The 25,566-nt window shown below is 43.7% G+C and overlaps 1 protein-coding gene across 2 annotated transcripts in view; it reads left to right on the plus strand.

The window, feature by feature from the left end:
• Window positions 1-25,566, plus strand: part of LOC139276181 (interleukin-10 receptor subunit beta-like) — a 95,522-nt gene that overhangs the window by 53,479 nt on the left and 16,477 nt on the right. For both annotated transcript variants that reach the window (XR_011595838.1, XM_070893769.1), the window contains exons 2-5: window positions 5,954-6,071; window positions 8,996-9,159; window positions 13,105-13,216; window positions 22,258-22,445. Coding sequence is in view for 1 of the 2 variants with exons in the window: in XM_070893769.1 (XP_070749870.1) it covers window positions 5,954-6,071; window positions 8,996-9,159; window positions 13,105-13,216; window positions 22,258-22,445 (582 nt within the window). In the remaining variant the exon portion in view is untranslated. The remainder of the gene's footprint in view (window positions 1-5,953; window positions 6,072-8,995; window positions 9,160-13,104; window positions 13,217-22,257; window positions 22,446-25,566) is intronic.

The following is a 25,566-nucleotide window of genomic DNA, read 5'->3' on the forward strand; positions in this document are numbered from 1 at the left end:
CACCCAGTCTAAGATGGCCTCCCCCCTAGTTGGTTCCTCGACATATTGGTCTAGAAAACCATCCCTTATGCACTCCAGGAAATCCTCCTCCATCGTATTGCTTCCAGTTTGGCTGGCCCAATCTATGTGCATATTAAAGTCACCCATTATAACTGCTGCACCTTTATTGCATGCACTCCTAATTTCCTGTTTGATGCCCTCCCCAACATCACTACTACTGTTTGGAGGTCTGTACACAACTCCCACTAACGATTTTTGCCCTTTAGTGTTCTGCAGCTCTACCCATATAGATTCCACATCATCCAAGCTAATGTCTTTCCTAACTATTGCATGAATCTCCTCTTTAACCAGCAATGCTACCCCACCTCCTTTTCCTTTTATTCTATCCTTCCTGAATGTTGAATACCCCTGGATGTTGAGTTCCCAGCCCTGATCATCCTGGAGCCACGTCTCCGTAATCCCAATCACATCATATTTGTTAACATCTATTTGCACAGTTAATTCATCCACCTTATTGCGGATACTCCTTGCATTAAGACACAAAGCCTTCAGGCTTGCTTTTTTAACACCCTTTGTCCTTTTAGAATTTTGCTGTACAGTGGCCCTTTTTGTTCTTTGCCTTGGGTTTCTCTGCCCTCCACTTTTCCTCATCTCCTTTCTGTCTTTTGCTTTTGCCTCATTTTTGTCTCCCTGGATAGGTTCCCATCCCCCTGCAATATTAGTTTAACTCCTCCCCAACAGCACTAGCAAACACTCCCCCTAGGACATTGGTTCCGGTCCTGCCCAGGTGCAGACCGTCCGGTTTGTACTGGTCCCACCTCCCCCAGAACCGGTTCCAATGCCCCAAGAATTTGAATCCCTCCCTGCTGCACCACTGCTCAAGCCATGTATTCATCTGCGCTATCCTGCGATTCCTACTCTGACTAGCACGTGGCACTGGTAGCAATCCCGAGATTACTACTTTTGAGGTCCTACTTTTTAATTTAGCTCCTAGCTCCTTAAATTCTTTTCGTAGGACCTCATCCCTTTTTTTACCTATGTCGTTGGTACCAATGTGCCCCACGACAACTGGCTGTTCTCCCTCCCATTTCAGAATGTCCTGCACCCGCTCCGAGACATCCTTGACCCTTGCACCAGGGAGGCAACATACCATCCTGGAGTCTCGGTTGCGTCCGCAGAAACGCCTATCTATTCCCCTCACCATCGAATCCCCTATCACTATCGCTCTCCCACTCTTTTTCCTGCCCTCCTGTGCAGCAGAGCCACCTACGGTGCCATGAACTTGGTTGCTGCTGCCCTCCCCTGATGAGTCATCCTCCCCAACAGTACCCAAAGCGGTGTATCTGTTTTGCAGGGGGGTGACCACAGGGGCCCCTTGCACTATCTTTCTTGCACTGCTCTTCCTGCTGGTCTTCCATTCCCTATCTGGCTGTGGACCCTTCTCCTGCGGTAAGACCAACTCACTACACGTGATACTCACGTCATTCTCAGCATCGTGGATGCTCCAGAGTGAATCCACCCTCAGCTCCAATTCCGCAACGCGGACCATCAAGAGCTCGAGGCAGATACACTTCCCACACACGTAGCGCCCAGGGACACCGGAAGTGTCCCCGAGTTCCCACATGGTACAGGAGGAGCATATCACATGGCCGAGCTCTCCTGCCATGTCTTAACCTTAGATACCCTTAAATTGGTAATAACAATGTTACAGTTCACTTACTGATATAAAAAATAAAAGAAAAGCTACTCACCAATCACCAGCCAATCACTTACCTCATTGGCTGTGACGTCACTTTTTGATTACTTTCTACTTCTATTTTGCTTTCTCTCCCGCTGTAGCTGCCTTTTGATAGGCTGCTCCCGCGTCTCACCAACTGCCGCTGGCTCACGATCTCCCGCTGGGCCTTTTATAGGCTGCTCACGCGTCTCACCAACTGCCGCTGGCTCTCGATCTCCCACTGGGCTTTTGATAGGCTGCTCCCGCGTCTCACGCGTCTCACCAACTGCCGCTGGCTCTCGATCTCCCGCTGGGCCTTTTATAGGCTGCTCCCGCGTCTCTCCAACTGCCGCTGGCTCTCGATCTCCCGCTGGGCCTTTTATAGGCTGCTCCCCGCTCACCAACTGCCGCTGGCTCACGATCTCCCGCTGGGCCTTTTATAGGCTGCTCACGCGTCTCACCAACTGCCGCTGGCCCTCGATCTCCCGCTGGGCTTTTGATAGGCTGCTCCCGCGTCTCACGCGTCTCACCAACTGCCGCTGGCTCTCGATCTCCCGCTGGGCCTTTTATAGGCTGCTCCCGCGTCTCACGCGTCTCACCAACTGCCGCTGGCTCTCGATCTCCCGCTGGGCCTTTTATAGGCTGCTCCCGCGTCTCACCAACTGCCGCTGGCTCTCGATCTCCCGCTGGGCTTTTGATAGGTCGCTCCCCTCTCACCAACTGCTGCTGGCTCTCGATCTCCCGCTGGGCCTTTTATAGGCTGCTCCCGCGTCTCACCAACTGCTGCTGGCTCTCGATCTCCCGCTGGGCCTTTTATAGGCTGCTCCCCGCTCACCAACTGCCGCTGGCTCACGATCTCCCGCTGGGCCTTTTATAGGCTGCTCACGCGTCTCACCAACTGCCGCTGGCCCTCGATCTCCCGCTGGGCTTTTGATAGGCTGCTCCCGCGTCTCACGCGTCTCACCAACTGCCGCTGGCTCTCGATCTCCCGCTGGGCCTTTTATAGGCTGCTCACGCGTCTCACCAACTGCCGCTGGCTCTCGATCTCCCGCTGGGCCTTTTATAGGCTGCTCCCGCGTCTCACCAACTGCCGCTGGCTCTCGATCTCCCGCTGGGCTTTTGATAGGTCGCTCCCCTCTCACCAACTGCTGCTGGCTCTCGATCTCCCGCTGGGCCTTTTATAGGCTGCTCCCGCGTCTCACCAACTGCTGCTGGCTCTCGATCTCCCGCTGGGCCTTTTATAGGCTGCTCCCGCGTCTCACCAACTGCCGCTGGCTCTCGATCTCCCGCTGGGCCTTTTATAGGCTGCTCCCCTCTCACCAACTGCTCACCCTGGGACGGAAACCTTGGAAGTCAAAAGCACCATGACAAATCTAACATCCATGATTTAATGGCCTCCATTCCCAACATCAACAACAACTTATATTTACATAATGCCTTTAAGGTAGTAAAACCCCAGCTTCTATTCTCCACTGCTAACTGTCTTTTTAAACCCCTTTCTCCAGTCTCCACCCTCTCCTCCAACAATAAATGTGAGGAGCTCATGGACGTCATTGTCTCTGAGATTGAGATCTTCCATTCGGCCGCCACTTCCTCTAGCCCACCGGTCCAAACTTCCTCTAAGGACCCTTTTGCCCTAGCCATGACCACACGTCTTTCTCCAGTTTCTCTCCAATCTCCCCTCATGACCTTTCTGAGCTCATCCTGTCCATGCTCCCTTAACCCTATTCCCACCAAACTGCTCACCACCCAACTTCCTTTTCTGGCTCCCATCTTAGCTGACATTGTTAACGGTTCTCTCTCCTCGGGTACTGTCTCCCTCTCCTTCAAATCTGCCATCATCACCCCCCTCAAAAAACCAACCCTTCCGTCCTTGCAAACTACCGCCCCATTTCTAACCTCGCTTTCCTCTCAAGTCCTTGAATGTGTTGTTGCCTCCGAAATCCATGCCCATCTTTCCCGCAATTCCATGTTTGAATCCCTCCAATCCGGTTTCTGCGCCTCCCACAGTACCGAAACGGCTCTCATCAAAGTCACAATTGACATCCTTTATGTCTGTTACAAAGGCAAACTATCGTTCCTTGTTCTTCTTGACTTGTCTGGAGCCTTTGACATGATTGACCACTCTATCCTTCTCTAGCGCCTCTCCACTGTCGTCCAACTGGGTGGGACTGCACTCGCCTGGTTCCATTCTTCTCTATCTAATCGTAGCCAGAGAATCGCCTGCAATGGCTTCTGTTCCCACTCCCGCATCGTTACCTCTGGTGTCCCCCAAGGATCTATCCTTGGCCGCCTCCTATTACTCATCTACATGTTGCCCATTGGTGACATCATCCAAAAACACAGCGTCAGTTTCCACATGTACGCTGATGATACCCAGCTCTACCTCACTACCACTTCTCTTGACCCCTCCATGGTCTCTAAATTGTCAGACATCTAGTTCTGGATGAGCAGAAATTTTCTCCAATTGAATATTGGGAAGACTGAAGCCATTGTTTTCGGTCCCCACCACAAACTCCGTTCCCTAGTCACTGACTCCATCCCTCTCGTCCCACGTTCTACCTATGTAAACTAGAAGTGTTCCAAAATTCGACTGCCGTGTCCTAACTCGCACCAAGTCCCGCTCACCCATCACCCCTGTGCTCGCTGACCTACATTGGTTAAGCAGCGCCTCGATTTCAAAATTCTCATCCTTATTTTCAAATCCCTCCATGGCCTCACCCCTCCCTATCTCTGTAATCTCCTCCAGCCCCACAACCGCGCCCCTCCCCCGAGATGGCTGCGCTCCTCTAATTCTGGCATCTTGAGTATCCCTGATTATAATTGTTCAACCATTGGTGGTCGTGCTCCTGTTGCCTAGGCCCTAAGTTCTGGAATTCCCTGCCTAAACCCCTCAGTCTCTCTTATCTTTCTTTCCTCCTTTAAGACGCTGCACAAAACCTATCTCTTTGACTAAGCTTTTGGTCACCTGCCCTAATTTCTCTTTATGCGGCTTGGTGTCACTGCTTTTTTATCTCATAATACTCCTGTGAAGCATCTTGGGATGTGTCACTACGTTAAAGGTGCTATATAAATACAAGTTGTTGTTGTTGTCCCACGACGCTTCACGAGTGTTATGAAACAAAATTTGACATCAAGCCTCATAAGGAGAAATTACAGCAGATGACCAAATTTCAAAGAGGTAGGTTTTAAGGAGCGTCTTAAAGGAGGGAAGAAAGATGGAGGGGTTTAGGAAGGGAATCTAGAGTTTGGGTCCTTGATAGCTGAAGGCACGGGCACCAATGGTGGAGCGATTTAAAATCGCGGATACACAAGAGGCCAGAATTAGAGGAGTGCAGAAATCTCTGGGTGGGTGGGGTGGGGGGGGGGTGGAGATTAGAGATGGGGAGGGGTGAGGCCATGGAGGGATTTGAAAACGAGGAACGAGGATCTGCCCAATCAAGTTGCTTACAGCCAACCCTTTAGGGGGTGTGCCCATTTCTTTTTCATTGCTTAAATGTCAGAGCCATGGATTTTCTGCTGTCCTGGTGCCATTTACCAGTTGCATAAACTGGAAACCACTTAAGATGAGTTTCTTGTTCCAGGAGATTATTCATGTAGGGACATTTTGATCGTGAGGAGATTCAAATCAGGAGCTCCTAACCTCAGGAATACCTAAACATACACACAGTGCAGAGTGAATATCTCCACCCAACTTTTACTCGGGCCTATTTCTCTAGCCAAGGAACATTCTTGACCCCATCAACATATAGTGATATTCCAATGTTCATGACCATCTGAGAACCTCAATATATGTGCCCTTTAATCCACAAACTCTACAAGCTTCACATAAACCAATGAAAACTTAGTATTAAGGGATGCTCTTTATATGAAATGTTAATGGACCTCCTATGGATTTCCTCTCAAATAACCTATGCTCTGAAATATGGTTTTGATGTTTAGGTACAAAGATGGAGCTGTGTTTAACTGAGTCTGTGCCTTCAAGGCCAGTATTCAAGTATCCTCTGTGAGGAAGCGAGGGGTCATTTTACATCTGGGCTGCTGGTGAGACTCCCTGCTGGCTGTGTGGATGTGTAAAATGACCACTGGGTTTAACCACATGGAATTGTGTTGGCTTATAAATTTCTGCCGCCAAGCCAGATGAACCTAGTATGAAATAGCTAGCTTGCTTTCTATTTTTTTTCATTGTCTCAGGATTAAAACCTCTTTTAATGCTGATTGTTTCTGCTTTTATAGTTCTTGGAGGGATCCCGGAACCTGGAAACCTGAGTATTGATTATGTCAGATGGAAGCGTATCATTAAATGGAATTCTATTACTTTCCAAGATGGTCCAGTGACATACTCTGTTCAAAGGTAAGAAATTGAATTTTAACTTGGAACAGCTACAGAGGAACCACATTAGCCATGCCCCATTATTCACCCTCTCAATTATCCAGGAATAGTTCTGCTAGAACAAGGCTTTGTGTGAGATGGTGCCTCATTGCCCAGAGCACTAACACCCTTCGTGTCATCCTCTCTGATATAAATCAATGTCACAGCTCAGAAAAGATTAAATTAGGATTTTCATTCCATACCTTAAGGTATTGATGCTCCCTAAGCATAAGATCTTAATTTTCAGGCTCTTGATCATCCAGTTTCAATTATCCACCAGGGGTTCAAATTCTAGATTCAGAGAAATTTACAGCACAGAAAGACGGCATTTGGCCCATCATGTCTGTGCCTGCTGAAAAAGAGCTATCCTGCCTAATCCCACTTTCCAGCTCTTTGTCCGTGGCCTTGTAGGGTACGGCACTTCCAAGTGCATATCCAAGTACTTTTTAAATGTGGTGAAGGTTTCTGCTTCCACCACCCTTTTAGGCAGTGAGTTCCAGACTCCCACCACCCTCTGGGCGAAAAAAGTTCTCCTCAACTTCCCTCCAATCTTTCTACTAAGGATTTATGCCCTTTAGTTATTGACATCTCTGCTAAGGGAAATAGGTCCTTCCTATCCACTCTAGGCCCCTTGTAATTTTATACATCTCAATTAAGTGTCCTCTCAACCCCCCTGTTCTTGTATGTCTTGGCTAATAAAGGAAAGTATACCGTATGCCTTCTTAGCCACCTTAGCTACTTGTCCTCCTACCTTCAGGGATCAGTGGACATGCAGTTATGGTTTGCTAATGGAGATTCTACAGTAAAAGTATATAGCAATAAAAGACGGTGCGAAACAATTTCACAATCAAGAAATTTAAATCATTTTCATAAATCACTCCCTACAGTGGTTTTTAATGTCTGCTGCACGCTCAGCCCTGAGTTACTGTCTTACAACCATTTATTACCATTTGCTAGAGTTATACTCTCAGACTTTCTACCTAGATTTTCTTTCCAAATGACTTAAACAAAATTGCCTCTCTTGCTGTTAGTAGCAATCACATAACAGGGAGAAGTGGATTGCAGTGCTGAAGTGTTAGCCCAGTCAGTGTATTGTGTACACAAATGTACATTAGCACATCAGTAAGGAATGAGTTCCAGGAATATTTCATGGGAGGGGTTTAGCTAACGTCATAAAGAAAGGGTTTAGCTAACGTCATAAAGAAAGAGTTAAGCTCAGGCAGTTGTAACCTTCAGCTGAACATTGAGGATGTGGAGCGGATTATTCACAGAATATAAAACAGTGGTTTCAGGGAATGGAGTTTTCAAAGGAAATGGAGAAAGATGAGTAATGCATCAGACAAAACAAATAATTGGGAATGAGACTTTGAAAGGAGCAGGGAGGGGCAGGAACTGGGTTAGCCAGTTCCTGTTAAGTGTATGTTGGATCTGTATCGGGTGGGGTTGCACCAGTAATGCAGGTTCACTAACTCTCCTGCATTTGGCAGGAGTCTGTGCTGTGCTGCATGTTTGTGGCTTGTGCAGGTCCTGGGATGGGAGCACATGTCAGGTGTAACATTTCTGACTGAAAATTCCCCCACCAGGCACACCTCTCTTGTTGGCAGCTCTGCAAGTTTTCTGCTAATACTGCTGATGTTCTGGGGAAATTTGTACTTCCTCAAAGAGGTTTTGGCAAGAGAAGCTATCACTGTCCAACCTTCTCGGCCATGAATTGATGTTGAGAGGGGGAATTAAAAAAAAAAGAAAAGAACTTATCCAGGATGGTTCATGGAATGTTACAACACACAAGGAACTTCCGCCCATTGCACCCTCACCAACTCCGAGCTAGCCATGTGGTTCCATCCCTTTGCTCTTTCCCCATAACCTTTTTAAATATCCATTTTACAAATATATATACGCATTTCCCTTTTAAAAGCTAGTAGATTCTGCTTTCAGCAATATTTCTGGTAGGGGATTCCATGTCCTAACAACCATGTCCTAACAGCCTTCTGCATATTAAAAAAAAAAAAAAAAAATCTCCTAACCTCTCCCTTAGCTGAGTCCACGGCCAGATCAGCCATGATCTTGTTGAATGGCGGAGCAGGCTCGAGGGGCTAGATGGCCTACTCCTGTTCTTATGTTCTTATGTTATGGTCAAATCATTAAATATGCCTGCTAGTTATCAACTCTCAGACCATTGGAAAAATAATTTTCTACATTTTACTTTTATCAAAACAACTAATAATTTTGAACAACTGTATCAGATCTCCTCTTAACCTTCTCTGCTTTAGTGAAAGGAGCACTAGTTTTGCTCAGCTCTCCTCAGAACGAACATATAAAGCCTCTGATCCCTGGTATCATTTTAGTGAATCTTTTCTGCACCCTCTGCATGGCCTTGACATCCTGCCTAAAGTAGGCCACCTACAACTGAACACCATATTCTAGTTGCATCCGAACTAAATGTGATCTTGTCTCATCATCATCACAGGCAGTCCCTCGAAATCGAGGAAATCTTGCTTCCACTCTAAAAGTGAGTTCTCAGGTGACTGTACAGCCCAATATGGGAATTACCGTCTCTGCCACAGGTGGGACAGACAGTGGTTGAGACAAGGGATGGGTGGGGATTCTGATTTGCCGCACACACTTTCTGCTGCCTGCGCTTGATTTCTGCATGCTCTCGGCGATGAGACTCGGTGTGCTCAATGCCCTCCTGGATGCTCTTCCTCCACTTAGGGCGGTCTTGGGCCAGGGATTTCCAGGTGCCGGTGGGGATGGTGCACTTTAGGACAGTGGTGTCAATGCAGCTTTTGAATTTATTTATTTTTTCTTCAGGAGATTAACTTTCACTTCAGCAAAGATTGATGTGCTATTTTTAGGGCGCCACTTGGTTAAATGTCTTTCTCGATGCAATCTTTACTTTTATCTAGAACATTCGAAAGAAAAGACAACCAGAGTTGGACCGATGTGCAGAACTGCATTCACATCACTCAAACAGAATGTGAATTGCTGGACAGTCTCACTTTCCGAGCACCGTACCACCTAAGAGTGAGAGCAGAATATAGAAATGAAACATCAAACTGGGTTGAAGCAGGTAAGAGCTTTACATGCATTAGTAGGTTTTCTAAGCTGTTTATTGCAGTTCTGCTTTACAGGCACTGAAAATTAACATGCAGCGGAAAATGTCCTAGTACTCAGTCAGACTGGTATTTGATTGGATCTGTGTTTATGGGTCATACAGACTATAAAGGCCCCAGGTTCAGTTGCTGGTCTCGGCTGATTTGAGCTGGAAGGGCCCTGCTGGAGAAGGGTAACATTCAGCCAGAGTTGTGTGGACAGAATTGGACTCCGTTATGATGCTTTCTATAGTATAATAGCTTATATAAAGTCACCCATGAAGAATAGCCATTGAATGAGGCACCAGAAGTTTGTCAGCATCCATTGAACTGTACACCAGCAAATGTTACATAAGATTACATAGAATATACAGCACAGAAACAAGCTCAAGCAGTCCATGCCGGTGTTTATGCTTTACTTGAATTATCAGCATAACCCCCTCTTCCTTTCTCCCTCGTATGCTTATTTAGCCTCCCCTTAAATGCATCTGTACATTTCGACTCGACTACTCCACGTGGAAGTGAGTTCCACATTCCTATCACTCTCTGGGTAAAGAAGTTTCTTCCGAATTCCCTATTTGATGTCTTGGTCATTATTTAATATTGATGGCCTCTAGTTTTGCTCTTTCCCACAAGTGGAAACACTCTGTGTCTACTCTATGAAAACATTTCATGATTATTAGGTCTTTGCTCAGCCTTCTCCTTTCAAGAGAAAAGAGACCCAGCCTGCTCATCCTTTCCTGATGGGTATAACTTCACATTTCTGGTTTCATCCTTGTAAATCTTTCTTCCGCCCTCTCCAGTGCCTCTATATCCTTTTAATAATATGGTGACCAGAACTGTACAACGCACTCCAAGTGTGGTCTAACCGAGGTTCAATACAACTTTAACATAACTTCCCTACTTTTCAATTCTATCCTTCTAGAAATAAATCATAGTGCTTGTTTGTTTTATGGCCCTCCCTGCATCATAAGCTCAGCAGTGGGGATGTCCGCTGATGATTGTATAGTTATTAGTTCCATTCGCAGCTCCTCAGATAATGAAGCAGTTCATGCCCGCTTGTAGCAAGACCTGGACAGCAGTCAGGCTTGGGCTGATAAGTGGAAAGTAACATTCACGCCATACAAGTGCCAGGCAATGTCCATCTCCAACAAGTGAGAGTCTAACCACCTTGACATTCACTGGCATTACCATTGCCAAATCCCCTACCATCAACATCCTGGGGCTCACAATTGACCAGAAACCTAACTGGACCAGCCACATAAATACTGTGGCTACAAGAGCAGGTCAGAGGCTAGGAATTCTGCAGTGAGCGTCTCACCTCCTGACTCCCCAAAACCTTTCCACCATCTACAAGGCACAAGACAGCAGTGTGATTGAATACTCCCCACTTGCCTGGATGAGTACAGCTCCAACAACACTCAAGAAGCTCGACATCATCTTAACAAAGCAGCCCGCATGATTGGCATCCCATCCACCACCTTAAACATTCACTCCCTCCACCACCAGCACACCGTGGCTGCAGTGTGTACCATCTACAGCAACTCGCCAAGGTTTTTTCAACAGAACCTCTGAAACCCGCAACCTCTACCATCTAGGAGCACAAGGACAGCAGGCATATGGGAACACCATCACCACCACATCCCCCTTCCAAGTCGCACAACATCCTGACTTGGAAATATATCACCATTCCTTCGTCGTCGCTGGGTCAAAATCCTGGAACTTCCTCCCTAACAGCACTGTGGGAGTACCTTCACCACAAGGACTGCAATAGTTCAAGAAGGCGGTTCATCACTACCTTCTCGAGGACAATTGGGGATGGGCAATAAATGCTGGCCTTGCCAGCGACGTCCACATCCCGCAAATGAATTTTTAAAATTAACCTGCGTCGTTACTTGATTTGTGCAGTTGTATTCCCAGATCCCTTTGCTCCTCTACACCATTCAGATTCTTCTTTTCCAAGTAACATGTGACGACCTTTGTTTTCTTACCAAAATATAATACCTCACACTTAACTGTGTTGAAATTCATTTGTCAACTATATGCCCCTTCTGCAAGTTTATTAAATCCTTCCTGTAACTTATCGCAGTCCTTCTCAGTATTGACTAGCACCCCGCCCCTCCCAATTTGGTGTCATCCACAAATTTAGAAATTGTGTTTCTGATTTTAAAGTCTAAATCGTAATACAAATTGCGAACAACTTTCCACTTTCTGCCACTCTGAATAGCTACCCTTTCTTTACCCCTGCTACCTGCTTTCTGTCTTGAAGCCATTCTGCCACTTGCTCTTGCCTTATTCATTAGTCTATTATGCAGTACCTTATCAAAGACCTTTTGGAAATCTATATAAATTATATTTGCTGCATTACCCTTATCTACTCTCTTTGGTACCTCTTCAAAGAATTCAATGAGATTGGTCAAACAAGACTTTTTGAAATCTATGTTGACTATTCATTATTTTATTTTTGGTTTCTAGATTTAATTCTATTTTCTCCTTTAGTTGGGATTCCATTATTTTTCTTGCCACCAATGTTAATCTAACTGGTCTATGGTTCCCTGGATGTGTTCTATCTCCCTTACTAAATATAGGTATAATGTTAGCTATCCGCCAGCACTCTTGACACTACACCTTTTTTCTGATGAATTATTAAATATGTGTAACATTGCAGATGTGACTTAAAAGTGGCAAATATCGGTAGAAAGCACTAGCAGACTATCTGCCTATGTTTAACTTCCTCTGAGGATACCTATCCCTCCAGTAAAGGAGCAGAGAGGTTAGAAAAAAAGGGGGTAAAGAAGTAGATTCTCCTTGCTAAGGTCGTTAATGATGAGTTTGTGTGGCGTTGCGCAGTCGGATCAAAAAGTGAAATACAGTCAACCAACTGCCAGGCACTACCAGTGGCAATAAGATCACGACTGCCTTCATTTTTATGTTGCAGGATCTTTCCATGTTCTCACGGGGGCATTACATGCGTCCTTGGACATCTGAATGATTTCCCTCAAGCTATATTGAACATAAATAATTTTTTATTAAGATTTTCAGCGCTAGTGGTGAATATGTTTTGTCGGTGGCTTTTCACCTTGTACACCATGAACTTTGTGTTTTCTGTGGATATGCCCTACTGTTCAGTTCAACAGTGGATGTAGAAGACCTACTACCTGTATCTGTGACTAGCTCTGATGAACCTTTGTCAATACGAGGATTCTTCTTTGCTGTGGGCCTGTTGCTATCTAAGGCAGCAGCCATGTCACGTGTGCCGAACTCGTACTGACAAGAGTGGAAGGGATGCTCCTACTTCACCAATAGCCCGTGAAAATGAAGTTGCCACTGAAGGTACCGCTGGTGGTACCATAAGCTCAATTACAGAGTATAGTGCAGAATGGTCCAAACTGATTTTAGCACCTTTCGGCCTCTGCTAATGCGGCTGTGTAAGTGGTTGCTGAGAGTCGCACTGAATTGACTTCCCTCCTTCCTACAGAGGAAATACGAAGTGAAATCTTGGAATTAGGGTCACTAATGTGTTCTATCATTACCATCTCAGATAGTTTCTCATTGAACCATAATTGGCTTTACCATCCCACAGAATCTCATGCTCACTTCTAGCAGGGGAAGGAATCCCTTGCTCTTAACAGTAAGAAGTTGCATTTCCTAACAGTGACACAATCCTACTCCCTTCACTATAGGCACATGTATGACATTTGTCAACCTGAGCAAGGAATGGACTGGCTGCACCTAGAGTTGGGAAAGCAATGGGAGACGTGGACATGCTCCCTAGACACACACTTATTTCAACCCAAATTATTCTGCATTGCAACCTGACATTTTGTACAACTCGATGTAGATTTTTTTTAAAGTGGTAAAAATAAAGTATTTTATTTTCTCATGCTAATAACTTCTAATGTTTGCCCTTTCTGTTTGTGTAGTGTCCGAACCCAAAAATGTGACCGTTGATTCATTCAATATGCAACATATTGTCAAATGGGATCCAGATATTCTTCAACTTGGCCCGGTGACCTATTCTGTAGAGTTTCAAGGGTAAGAGAATGAACTTTAACTTAAAAAGGCTATAACTTGGATATTGCTGTTGAAATTAAGCTTAACACTGGTGGCAAATGTGCAGTAATGGTCGGCAATATTGGGAGTGTGGTATAACAATCTTTTACATCCATTTCCTAACACCACCCCCCCAGAAAACTACTGGGATAGCTAACTAATGCTGCATGCTTTCAGCTACCTCCCCCAGGCCTTTTAGCCAGGCACTTCTTGAGCGTGGGGTGACTAGTAATTCCCAGAAATTATGTTCCTCCTCTCCATGATAGATACTGCAATACTTGGCCTCCAAAACTGGTTTCCCTCTAACGCCCAATTCTGCAGTAAATTTGCAGAATAAATATCTGCCTTTACCTTTCCATTGCTACTTCAGGTCCTCGCCTTCCCCCGAATTGGAGTTCATAGCTGCTCAGGAGGACTTATGCTTCTCAGTTTTCCATTAGATGGCCCATTGTATAGGAGATGCAGCCCATATTTTAGCTCGCAACAGCTACTTACATTTTTATAGTGCCTTTAACATTCCAAGGATTTTCACAGAAGCATAAGAAACAAAATGGATGCCGAGTAAAAAAAGGAGTTAATAGGCGGGGTGACTAAACGTTTGGTTTTAAGGATGGTAGAGGCTGAGAGAAAAACATAAAGGGAGATAGAAATAATGGGCTTGTGTTTGGAGCAAAATTCAAAATGTGTGCATAGCGTGCATCAGCAGCAATCAAGGCTTATGTGCATGACTATATATGTTGTTAGACAGTTTAGGTCATGATCTTATGTCAACTGTTAACACTGAAATTGCCTATGAAAGCATTTGTAGTTGGGTATTGTGGCCAGTACGTTTCTGAAGTCTTTCTCCAAACACTTTCGCTATCTTGTGTTTAAAAATAACTTGTATTCATAAGTGTTTGTACTGAATCCCCTTTGTGCTCTGTGCATTTTATTAACACAACGTTAGCCCGTTTAAAATAAAAAGGTTAATGCTCCATAATATTGCGTGACTCTGCCCCTGCCTCAGCTCATAGGCTGCTGAAACCCTCATCCATACCTTTGTTACTTCTAGACTTAACTATTCCAACGCATACCTGGCCGGCCTCCCATCTACCATCCTCCATAAACTTAAGATCATTCAAAACTCTCCTGCCAGTTTCCTAGAACAATACGTCGTGGAACCAACCAGGGCACGGGCTATTTTAGATCTTGTATTGTGTAATGAGACAGAGTAATTAGCAATCTCATAGTAAAGGATCCTCTGGGGCAGAGTGATCATCATACAATAGAATTTCACATTACTTTTGAGAGTGACTTGCCTAAGTCACATTGAGTTTGAGCGTGAAATACTGAAATACAAAACTAGAGTCTTAAACTTAAATAAAGCCAATTACATAGGTATGTGGGGTGAGTTGGCCAAGGTAGATTAGGAAATTAGATTAAAAGGTCTAATGGTGGATAAGCAGTGGCAAAGATTTAAAGAAATATTCCAAAATTTTCAACGAATATACATTCCATTGAGCAATAAAAACTCCACTTAAAAAAAGTGATACATCTGTGGCTAACTAAAGAAGATAAGGATAGTAAGAGATTAAAAAAATAGGCTTATAGGGCCCAAATTTCCACACGATAAAAAACGGGCGCCCCTCCGAGCTGGGCGCCTGTTTTTCGCGCCTAAAACGGCGCCGGAAAAAATACTCACGATTCTGGAGAGCCCTGCAGCTCCTTGTCTGTTTGGCGTGGCGCCCAGGGGGGCGGAGCCTACACTCGCGCCGATTTTGTACGTGGGAGGGGGCGGATACTATTTAAATTAGTTTTTTTCCTGTCGGCAACCCTGCGCGTGCGCGTTGGAGCGTTCGCGCACGCACAGTGTGAAGGAAACATTGGCACTCGGCCATTTTTGTAGTTCTTTGTAGCTGTTTAATTTTTGAACATTTTTTAATAAAAGCACGTTGCCATCAGCACTGAGGCTTCTTGCAGCCTTCTCACTGTCTCCTTCCCGCCCGCCATCTGGAACGTCTTCCTCCCCCCCCCTCCCCCGCTGCGGTCGGTCGGTTGGGCCTGCACTCCCTCCCTCCCGCCCGCCCGCCATCGGGAACGGCTTCCTCCTCCCCGCCCCCCCCCCGCCGTCGGGAACAAACAAACGAACTTGTGAGGCTGGCTGAAGCACTTTCACACAGGTAGGAAGATGGTTTATTTAATATTTTCTTTGCTTATAAATGTTTATTCAGGTTGGATTTATTTGTATAATATTTGTAGAAGTATAAATAAGGATTTATTGTAGAATTTAATGACTTCCCCTTCCCCCCCACCTCGTTCTGGACGCCTAATTTGCTCCTAAAAATCAGGCGCAAATCATGTGGAAACTTGGGCCCATAATGTTGCAAAGAATAGTTGTGAGCTTGAGGATTGGGAGAGCTTTAGAAACCAGCAAAGGATGACCAAGAAAAGGAGAAAATAGAATATTAGAGTAAACTATCAAGAAATAGGAAAACCGATTGTAAGAGCTTCTACAAGGAAGAGAGTAGCAAAAGTAAGGGTTGGACCTTAGAGGCTGAGACAGGTGAAATTATAATGGACAATAAGGAAATGGCAGAGGCTTTAAACAAATATTTTGTATCTGTCTTCAAAATAGAAGACACAAAAAACATACCGGAAATAGTAGGGAACCAAGGGGCTAATGATAATGAGGAACAAAGTAATTGAGATCAGTGGAGAAAAAGCACTTGGTGTTCGGACAAATTCAGATGTCCTCATACAGGAAACCGAGTTAGCATACAGGTATAGCAAGCAATTAGGAAGAAAAATGCCCTGTTGGCCTTTATTGCAAGGGGATCGGCGTACAAGAGTGAGGAAGTCTTGCTACAATTGTACAGGACTTTGGTGAGACCACACCTGTGCACAGTTTATCTGAGGAAGGATATACTTGTCTTGGAGGTAGTGCAACAAAGGTTCACTAGATTGATTCCTGGGATTCCTTGTATTCAAATCCATACATGGTCTCACCCCTCCGTATCAATGTAATCTCCTACAGTCTCCCTCCCCCCGAGATCTCTGCGCTCTGCCAAATCTGGCCTCTTTTTTTTTAATCGCTCCATATTTGGTGGCTGTGCCTTCAGCTACCTAGGTCCTAGGCTCTGGCATTCTCTCCCTAAATCTCTCTGCCTCTCTACCTTTCTTTCTGCTTGAGAAACTTTATCAACTTATACACATACCAAATTTCCAGTGACACAAGTCACCATATTTGGCTACTCTGCTTAAATACTACAAGTAATGGCAAATCTTTAAAAAGAAATTCAGAACATTTGAAAAACTGGTATTTTTTGTTGGTCTTCTCCATCTTAAGTTAATCTACAGGGAATATTACCAAAACAATAGTACCCAATCACAGTCAGCTTCATTTCCATTGAAAATCTGGATGTGTAGACATATTATTCTATTCTGAAATAATATGCAACAGCAAGAGTCTACTTGTACTTGGAGAGGGGGCGAGAGAGAAAAAGAAAGGAACAGTAGCCCAGGAGCCAGGTACTGTAACAAGGTTGATCGTTGTCTTACATGCAGATTATAGCTTTGTTTTCAGGTTTTTGGGCAGAAACATTGGTGGTAGCTGCACTCTATTCGACCATGGCAATCCTTTTGCTCACCTGATGCTGTCTAATTATAGCTTACTCACAGACCAATAATTATTTTATAAAAAAGGGTTACATATCATATATAATTCAGGTTATCATTACATACAGTTGATGAACACAAACATCTACATTTAATTCATAAACCCATTACTGATAATTGTAAGACATTAATGGTTATAAGATATCAAAACAGGTATCCTAAACATCAACAACTTGTATTTATATAGCACTATGTAGTGAAACATCCCAAGGTGCTTCACAGGAGTGTTATGAGACAAAATATTTGACACTAAGCCACATAAGGAGGATTAGGGCAGGTGACCAAAAGCTTGGTCAGAGAGGTAGGTTTTAAGGAGTGACTTAAAGGAGGAAAGAGAGGTAGGGAGAGGAAAAGGTTTAGGCAGGGAGTTCGAGTTTGGGGCCTAGGCAACAAAAGGCATGTTCACCAATGGTTGGTTGATTATAATCAGGGATGCTCAAGAGGGCAGATTTAGAGGAGCACAGATATCTTGGGGGTTCGGGGAGCGGCCTGGAGGATACAGAGATAGAGAGGAGTGAGACCTTGAAGGGATTTGAAAACATGGATGAAACTTTTGAAATCGAGGCATTGTGGGAGCCAATGTAGGTCAGCAAGCACAGGAGTGATGGGTGAGCAGGACTTGGTGCGAGTTAGGACACGGGCAGCTGTTGTTTTTCACGTGTCACCTTGTATGTGAGTGTACAGTACTCTCCAGTCTCTGCTCGAGCAGCTTGCATCAGCCTTTGACATTACATCTGCTTCTTCCATCACATTATCTAGCTACGTTTGTCTTTGCCTGTTTCTTGGACTATTACCATCAATATTTTCAGGCAGCAAGAACCCCAACCATTTCCTTTATGATTTATGAGTAATGTGCCTGCAGTGTGTAATTTTTCACATTATCGGCAGCCTCGTCATTTCTCTCTCGTGCTAATTCAAGAACTTCGTCACCGGCATAGTTATATGAATTTTCATAAGTGGTTTCCCTGAATCTCATTGACTGCCTTACAGACACTCGTTACTCTTTGTTATCCCATTTGATTTCCTGATGCATTATACATAGAAACATAGAAAATAGGTGCCAGGAGTAAGCCATTCGGCCCTTCGAGCCTGCACCGCCATTCAATAAGATCATGGCTGATCATTCCCTCAATACCCCTTGATCCCCTTAGCCATAAGGGCCATATCTAACTCCCTCTTGAATATATCCAATGAACTGGTATTAACAACTCTCTGTGGTAGGGAATTCCATAGGTTAACAACTCTCTGAGTGAAGACGTTTCTCCTCATCTCGGTCCTAAATGGCCTACCCCTTATCCTAAGACTATGTCCCCTGGTTCTGGACTTCCCCAACATTGGGAACATTCTTCCCGCATCTAACCTGTTCAGTCCCGTCAGAATCTTATACGTTTCTATGAGATCCCCTCTCATCCTTCTAAACTCCAGTGAATAAAGGCCCAGTTGATCCAATCTCTCCTCATATGGCAGTCCAGCCATCCCTGGAATCAGTCTGGTGAACCTTCGCTGCACTCCCTCAATAGCAAGAACGTCCTTCCTCAGATTAGGAGACCAAAACTGAACACAATATTCCAGGTGAGGCCTCACTAAGGCCCTGTATAACTGCAGTAAGACCTCCCTGCTCCTATATTCAAATCCCCTAGCTATGAAGGCCAGCATACCATTTGCCTTCTTCACCGCCTGCTGTACCTGTATGCCCACATTGTGACTGATGAACCATGACACCCAGGTCTCATTGCAACTCCCCTTTTCCTAATCTGCCGCCATTCAGATAATATTCTGCCTTCATGTTTTTGCCCCCAAAATGGATAACCTCACATTTATCCACATTATACTGCATCTGCCATGCATTTGCCCACTCACCTAACCTGTCCAAGTCACCCTGCAGCCTCTTACCATCCTCCTCACAGCTCACACTGCCACCCAGTTTCGTGTCATCTGCAAACTTGGAGATATTACACTCTATTCTTTCTTCTAAATCGTTAACGTATATTGTAAAGAGCTGGGGTCCCAGCACTGAGCCCTGCGGCACTCCACTAGTCACTGCCTGCCATTCTGAAAAGGACCTGTTTATCCTGACTCTCTGCTTCCTGTCTGCCAACCAGTTCTCTATCCACGTCAGTACATTACCCCCAATACCATGCGCATAATGAACAAACCTACTCTATTATCCCTCAATTATTTTAAATTGCTTCTCTATATTTGGCTTGCAATTCTCAGTTTACAATTGTATTCAGTGCAATTATCCTTCTTTGAAGACACCTTTTAATGCTTTAAAATATGATTACTTTGTAAAATTACACATATCTTTGTATTTACAATTTATGTGTAATTTTAATATATTCTGCCTTAAATATATTCAATGATCTAGTCTCCACAGCTCTCTGGGGCAGTGAATTCCAAAAAATTTTACTACCCTCGTGAGTAAAGAAATTCCTCCACATCTCAGTTTTAAATGGACGACCCCTTATTCTGAGACTCTGTCCCCTAGTTTTAGTTTCCCCTATGAATGGAAATAGCCTCTTTGCAACCATCTTGTCGAGTCCCCTCATTATCTTATATGTTTCGATAAGACCACCACTCACCTTTCTGAATTCCAATGAGCATAGGCACAACCTATCTTCATAAGTCAACCCTCTCATCTCCGGAATCAACTGAGTGAATCTTCTCTGAACAGCCTCCAATGCAAATATATCCTTCCTTAAATATGGAGATCAAAACTGTACGCAGTGCTCTAGGTATGGCCTCACCAATACCCTGTACAGTTGTAGCAGGACTTCTCTGCTTTTATACTCCATCCCCTTTGCAATAAAGGCCAACATTCAATTTGCCTTCTTGATCACTTGCTGTACCTGCATACAACTTTTTGTGTTTCATGCACAAGGACCCCCAGGTCCCTCAGTAGTGCAGCACTTTGCAATTTTTCTCTCTTTAAATTTTAATTTGCTTTTCTATTTTTCCTGCCAAAATGGATAACCTCACATTTTCCCACATTATATTCCATCTGCCAAATTTTTGTCCACTCACTTAGCCTGTCTATAACCCTTTGCAGCTTTTTTGTTCTCCTCCTCACAATTTACTTTCCCATCCATCTTTGTATCATCAGCAAACTTGACTACATTACACTCGGTCCCTTCATCCAAGTCATTAATATAGATGGTAAATAGTTGAGGACCCAGCACCGATCCCAGCGGCACCCCACTAGTTACTGTTTGCCAACTGGAAAATGACCCATTTATCCCGACTCTCTGTTTTCTGTTAGTCAGCCAATCCTCTATTCATGCTAATATATTACCCCCAACCCCGTGAACTTTTATCTTGTGCAGTAACCTCTTATGTGGCACATTATCGAATGCCTTCTGGAAATCCAAATACACCACATCCACTGGTTCCCCCTTATCCACCCTGCTCGTTACATCATCAAAGAACTCCAGCAAATTTGTCAAACATGATTTCTCTTTCATAAAACCATGCTGACTCTGCTTGGTTGAATTATGCTTTTCCAAATGTCCTGCTACTGCTTCCTTAATAATGGATTCCTGCATTTTCGCAATGACCGACGTTAGGCTAACAATGGTCTATAGTTTTTGGCTTTTGTCTGCCTCCTTTTTTAATAAAGGCATTACGTTTACGGTTTTCCAATCCGCTGGGACTGCCCCAGAATCATGGGAATTTTGGTAGATTACAGCCAATGCATCCACTATTTCTGTAGCCACTTCTTTTAAGCCATCAGGTCCAGGGAACTTGTTCACCCTTAGTCCCATTAATTTACCTAGTACTACTTCTTTAATGATAGTGATTGTAGTAAGTTCCTCCCTCCCTATAGCCCCTTGATTATCCACTATTGGGATGTTTTTAGTGTGTTCTACCGTGAAGACTGATACAAAATATTTGTTTAACATCTCTGCCATTTCCCTGTTCCCCATTATTAATTCCCCAGTCTCATCCTCTAGGGACCAACATTTACTTTAGCCACTCTTTTTTCCATTTTATGTACCTGTAGAAACTCTTACGATCTGTTTTTATATTTTGTGCTAGTTTACTTTCATAATCTATCTTCCCTCTCCTTATCATTTTTTTAGTCGTTCTTTGCTGGCTTTTAAAAGTTTCTCAATCCTCTGGTCTCCCACTAGTCTTGGCCCTTGTTATACTTATACGCCCTTGTTTTCAATTTGATACCATCCCTTATTTCGTTAGTTAGCCACGGATGGTTATCCCTTCTCTTAGTCTTTCCTTCTCATTGGGATATATTTTTGTTGCGAGTTATGAAATAGCTCCTTAAATGCCCGCCACTGCTCATCAACCGTCCCATACTTTAATCTATTCTCCCAGTCCACTTTAGCCAACTCTGCCTTCATACCTTTGTAGTCTCCTTTATTTAAGCTTATTAAACTGGTTTGAGATTCAACCATGTTATGGTTACTCATTCCTAGTGGATCCTTTACTAGGAGATCATTTATTAATCCTGTCTCATTACACAGTAGCAGATCTAAGATAGACTGCTCCCTGGTTGGTTCCGCAACGTACTGTTCAAGGAAACTATCCCAGATACACTCTTTAAACTCTTTCTCAAGGCTACCCTGGGCAATTTGCTTTGACAATCAATATGAAGGTTAAAATCGCCCATGATTATTGCTGCTCCTTTTTTTACAAACCTCTATTATTTCTTGATTTATACTCCATCCAACAGTGTAGCTACTCTTAGGAGCCTATAGACTACTCCCACCAGCAACTTTTCCCCCTTATTATTCCTTATCTCCACCCATTCAACATCTTGATCTTCTGAGCCAATATCGTTTCTCACTAACTTACTGATCTCACCCTTTATTAGCAGTGCTACCCCACCTCCTTTTCCTTTCTGTCTGTATTTCCGAATTGTCAAATACTCCTGAATATTTAGTTCCCAGTCCTGGTCACCTTGCAACCATGTCTCTGTAATGCCTATCAGATCGTACCCATTTGTATCCATTTGTGCCTTAAACTCATCTATTTTATTACGAATTTGTTGCGTACATTCAGATACGAATGCCTACCTTGTTCATATCAAATTTTTCTCTCTCTACAGTTTGAATGTAGGTGTTAATTTATTTCTTTTAAATTATTTGAGGATTGTTATTACTCAGATGCTTAAGCATTCATACGACAACATCTCTGTATTTTCCAGGTTACAGTACCAATTAACATACAAATTAAACCAGTGTGGATCATCCAGATCTGGAATAAATGTGTTCTTGAGCCAGGCAGCAATGTAACCGTTGCCTCTGATGTAGCTGCTTTCTACAGAAGATTAGGTTTCTCATTAGTACAGATTAACTTTCAAGGCATCAGTGGGTTAGGCCATCATTCTTGATGCAATCTTTTACTTTCTCCAGAAATTTCGAAAGATTAAGGAATGACAGTTGGACTGAAGCACCAAACTGTACGCACACCACTGAGACGGAATGCGATTTGTTAGACAGTCTCGCTTTCTTTGCCAAGTACTACCTGAGAGTGAGAACAGAACATGAAAGTGCAACATCACTCTGGGTTGAAGCGCAACCCTTTTTGCCATATAAAGACAGTAAGAAATTTGCATATATTGATGTTTTCTTGAGTAATTGTGCAAATTCCATATCTTGAAATGTCTTAACATGGAATTGTCGAATCTCCCAGTATCCAAATGACCATCTGATTTGTTCTGACAGATATTTGGTTGGATCTGCAAAGCTGTAGTATCCATTTAAAAAAAATACATGCATTTCTATAGCGCCTTTTATAACCTCAAGACTTTCCAAAGTGCTTTACAGCCATTGTAGTATTTTGGAAGTGTAGTCACTGTTGCAAAGTGGGAAACGTGGCAACCAATTTGTGCACAGCAAGCTCCCACAGACAGCAATATGATAAAGACCAAATAATTTGTTTTACTGATGTTCATTGAGGGATACTTGTTGGCCAGGACAGCGGGAAGAACTCACCTGCTCTTTGTTAAGCATCATGGGATCCCTTGTGTCCACCTGAGCAGACGGGGCCTCGATTTAACGTATCGACTGCATGATAGCATCTACAACAGTGCACCACTCCCTTAGTACTGCATGGAGAGTCAGCCTAGGTTTTGTACCCAAATCTCTGGAGTGGGAATTGAACCCGCAACCCACTGAGCCAGAAAAGCTGAAGTGACTGACTGAACCAGTTTGTTAATTACTTTATATAAAGAAAAAAAAGCTGAAAATGGGGTGTGCCAACTTTGGATTGTCCCATCCTTTTCACAGCAATGGTAGCAATCCTCATTTCAATCTGCCCCGTTGCTTTCTCTGGAGTCACAGTAACTTTTTTTTGTGGTCTGATTTGAGGCACGTGCCTTTTCCCTGACAATGAAACAAAAACAAAATGTTCCAAGTCTGAAAATTGAGTGTTCCTCAGAAATTGCCATAAACAAAGAAAAACATAATAATGGTTGTTATGGACTTTCTTTTCCTTAGCAACAGTGACATATCAGTGCAACTGCTAAATTTTAAGCATGGATAGTGTAAGATTTGGTAAAAAGAAGTATTACTGAGGACATCTGAGGTCTAGAAGCATCATATGGTGCAGTTATACATAAATCTAAGTTTTTTTCTTTATATCCATTGCTAAGAAAGAAATCCACCATAGCAACCAGTTATTTCCTACACACTTATTGATATTTCAGATGGACACCCACACTCATTTGTCAACCATATAATTGTAATAATAAAAGTAATAGTATTGATTTCTTTTTAAAAGATAGAATTACTAAAATAGATCTGAAAAGAAGTTGGAGGCTGAAAAGAAATGCATATCTATGAATCATCATCAGGATCAAGGGTATCTGTTTCCTCAGCCCTAGAAGTCTCTGGCAAAGATGCAACATTCTCACAACCTACACACGACTAGATGTCGGTGCAAGATAGCTTGTTGAGAAGACAAGAGCACCTTCCTTATGCACACTAGGTCTTTTTGCATGAACAATGTGCAAGCTCCATTACACTTGCTGGTTCTGGAGGAAGTGTCATCCAGTCTGTGACAAGTACATCATCTTCAAGTTTCCACCCATGGTCCTTTGGAGATGGGATTTCTGGCATGTTCTCAAGACATTGCTTGTGAATTGCAGATGAGTAATTGGCACACTGTATATGCTTATACAGTGAATCTTTATTTGGTGGTGAGGATTTCTCTGCATAACTTCCGGCCCCGAACATTTGACATCTGGCCTGGTTCACATCTCTGCCTCCACTCTGCCCATAGAGTTCGCAAGTGTATACCAGGATTGTGAAACAGCAGATGAGGTCCCTAACTTCTCAAATGTCGAACAGTGCTCTCTGCTGGCGATCAGGACTTTTGTTGATTTCACCTTCCTCCATTCCATACAGAGCACTCACTGAATCACATCCTGAAATACAGTGAAACCCTATGAGAGCAGCACATACATCTTTCCCAAAGTGATCAAAGATGTAATGAACATCTATTGTACCCATGTTGTTTCCTCTTCCTGTGCGAACTTAGAGCTTAGCATCAATGTCCTTGCAGAACACCAAGCACAGTACAAAGACATCAGTGTCTATGATGACATGCTCACTGGAACTGACAGAAAACATGCTGTGAAGCAGTAGTTATGTTTCGGCTTCTTCCTGATTGGAGAACAGTGCTGGGATTGGTACCATCTCCAGATCTGTTTTGCTGTTATTCTGACATATAGCATGACACTCACTTCCATGTCCAGCAAAGAGTGTTACATCATCAATAATCTCCTTTGCAGACTTGCACCATCTTTTATAGAGGAACTAGCGAAGATTTTCCTTGTTGTCACCACAAGAAAGAAATCCCTTCTTGTCTTGTCCAAGTCAACACGAGATTGTGTTGATGTTCTATGACCAGCCATCTCTTGACATTCGCTGCTTATAACCGCCCCCACATGCTGTGACAAGATCCATCTTTGTACAGTTCCCTTGTTGAGAGTAAATTCTGTCAAACCTCCCTTTGTCTTAGAGTTTGCCACCTGTTCTATAACTTGATCATACACAGTCTGAGAGAAGCCATATTCCTGCTGACTCTGGGCAACATACTGCCCTGCATTGATATCGGGATGACTTTCAAGCTGCACATCTCAAGCCAATAAGCTGAAAATTTGTATTTGGATTTCCAGAAGGCATTCGATAAGGTGCCACATAAGATTACTGCACAAGATACAAGTTCACGGGGTTCCGGGTAATATATTAGCATGGATTGAGGATTGGCAAACTAACAGAAAACAGAGAGTCGGGATAAATGGGTCATTTTCTGATTGGCAAACAGTAACTAGTGGGGTGCCACAGGGATCGGTGCTGGGGCCTCAACTATTTACAATCTATATTAATGATTTGGATGAAGGGACCGAGTGTAATGTAGCCAACTTTGCTGATGATACAAAGATGGGTGGGAAAGCAAGTTGTGAGGAGGACACATAAAAATCTGCAAAGGGATATAGACCGGCTAAGTGAGTGGGCAAAAATTTGGCAGATGGAGTATAATGTGGGAAAGTGTGAGGTTATCCACTTTGGCATAAAAAATAAAAAAGCAAATTATTATTTAAATGGAGAAAAATTACAAAATGCTGCAGTACAGAGGGACCTGGGGGTCCTTGTGCATGAAACCCAAAGTTAGTATGCAGGTGTGGCAATTGATCAGGAAGGCAAATGGAATGTTGG

Source organism: Pristiophorus japonicus, chromosome 11, assembly GCF_044704955.1.
Source record: "Pristiophorus japonicus isolate sPriJap1 chromosome 11, sPriJap1.hap1, whole genome shotgun sequence".
NCBI lineage: Eukaryota > Metazoa > Chordata > Chondrichthyes > Pristiophoridae > Pristiophorus > Pristiophorus japonicus.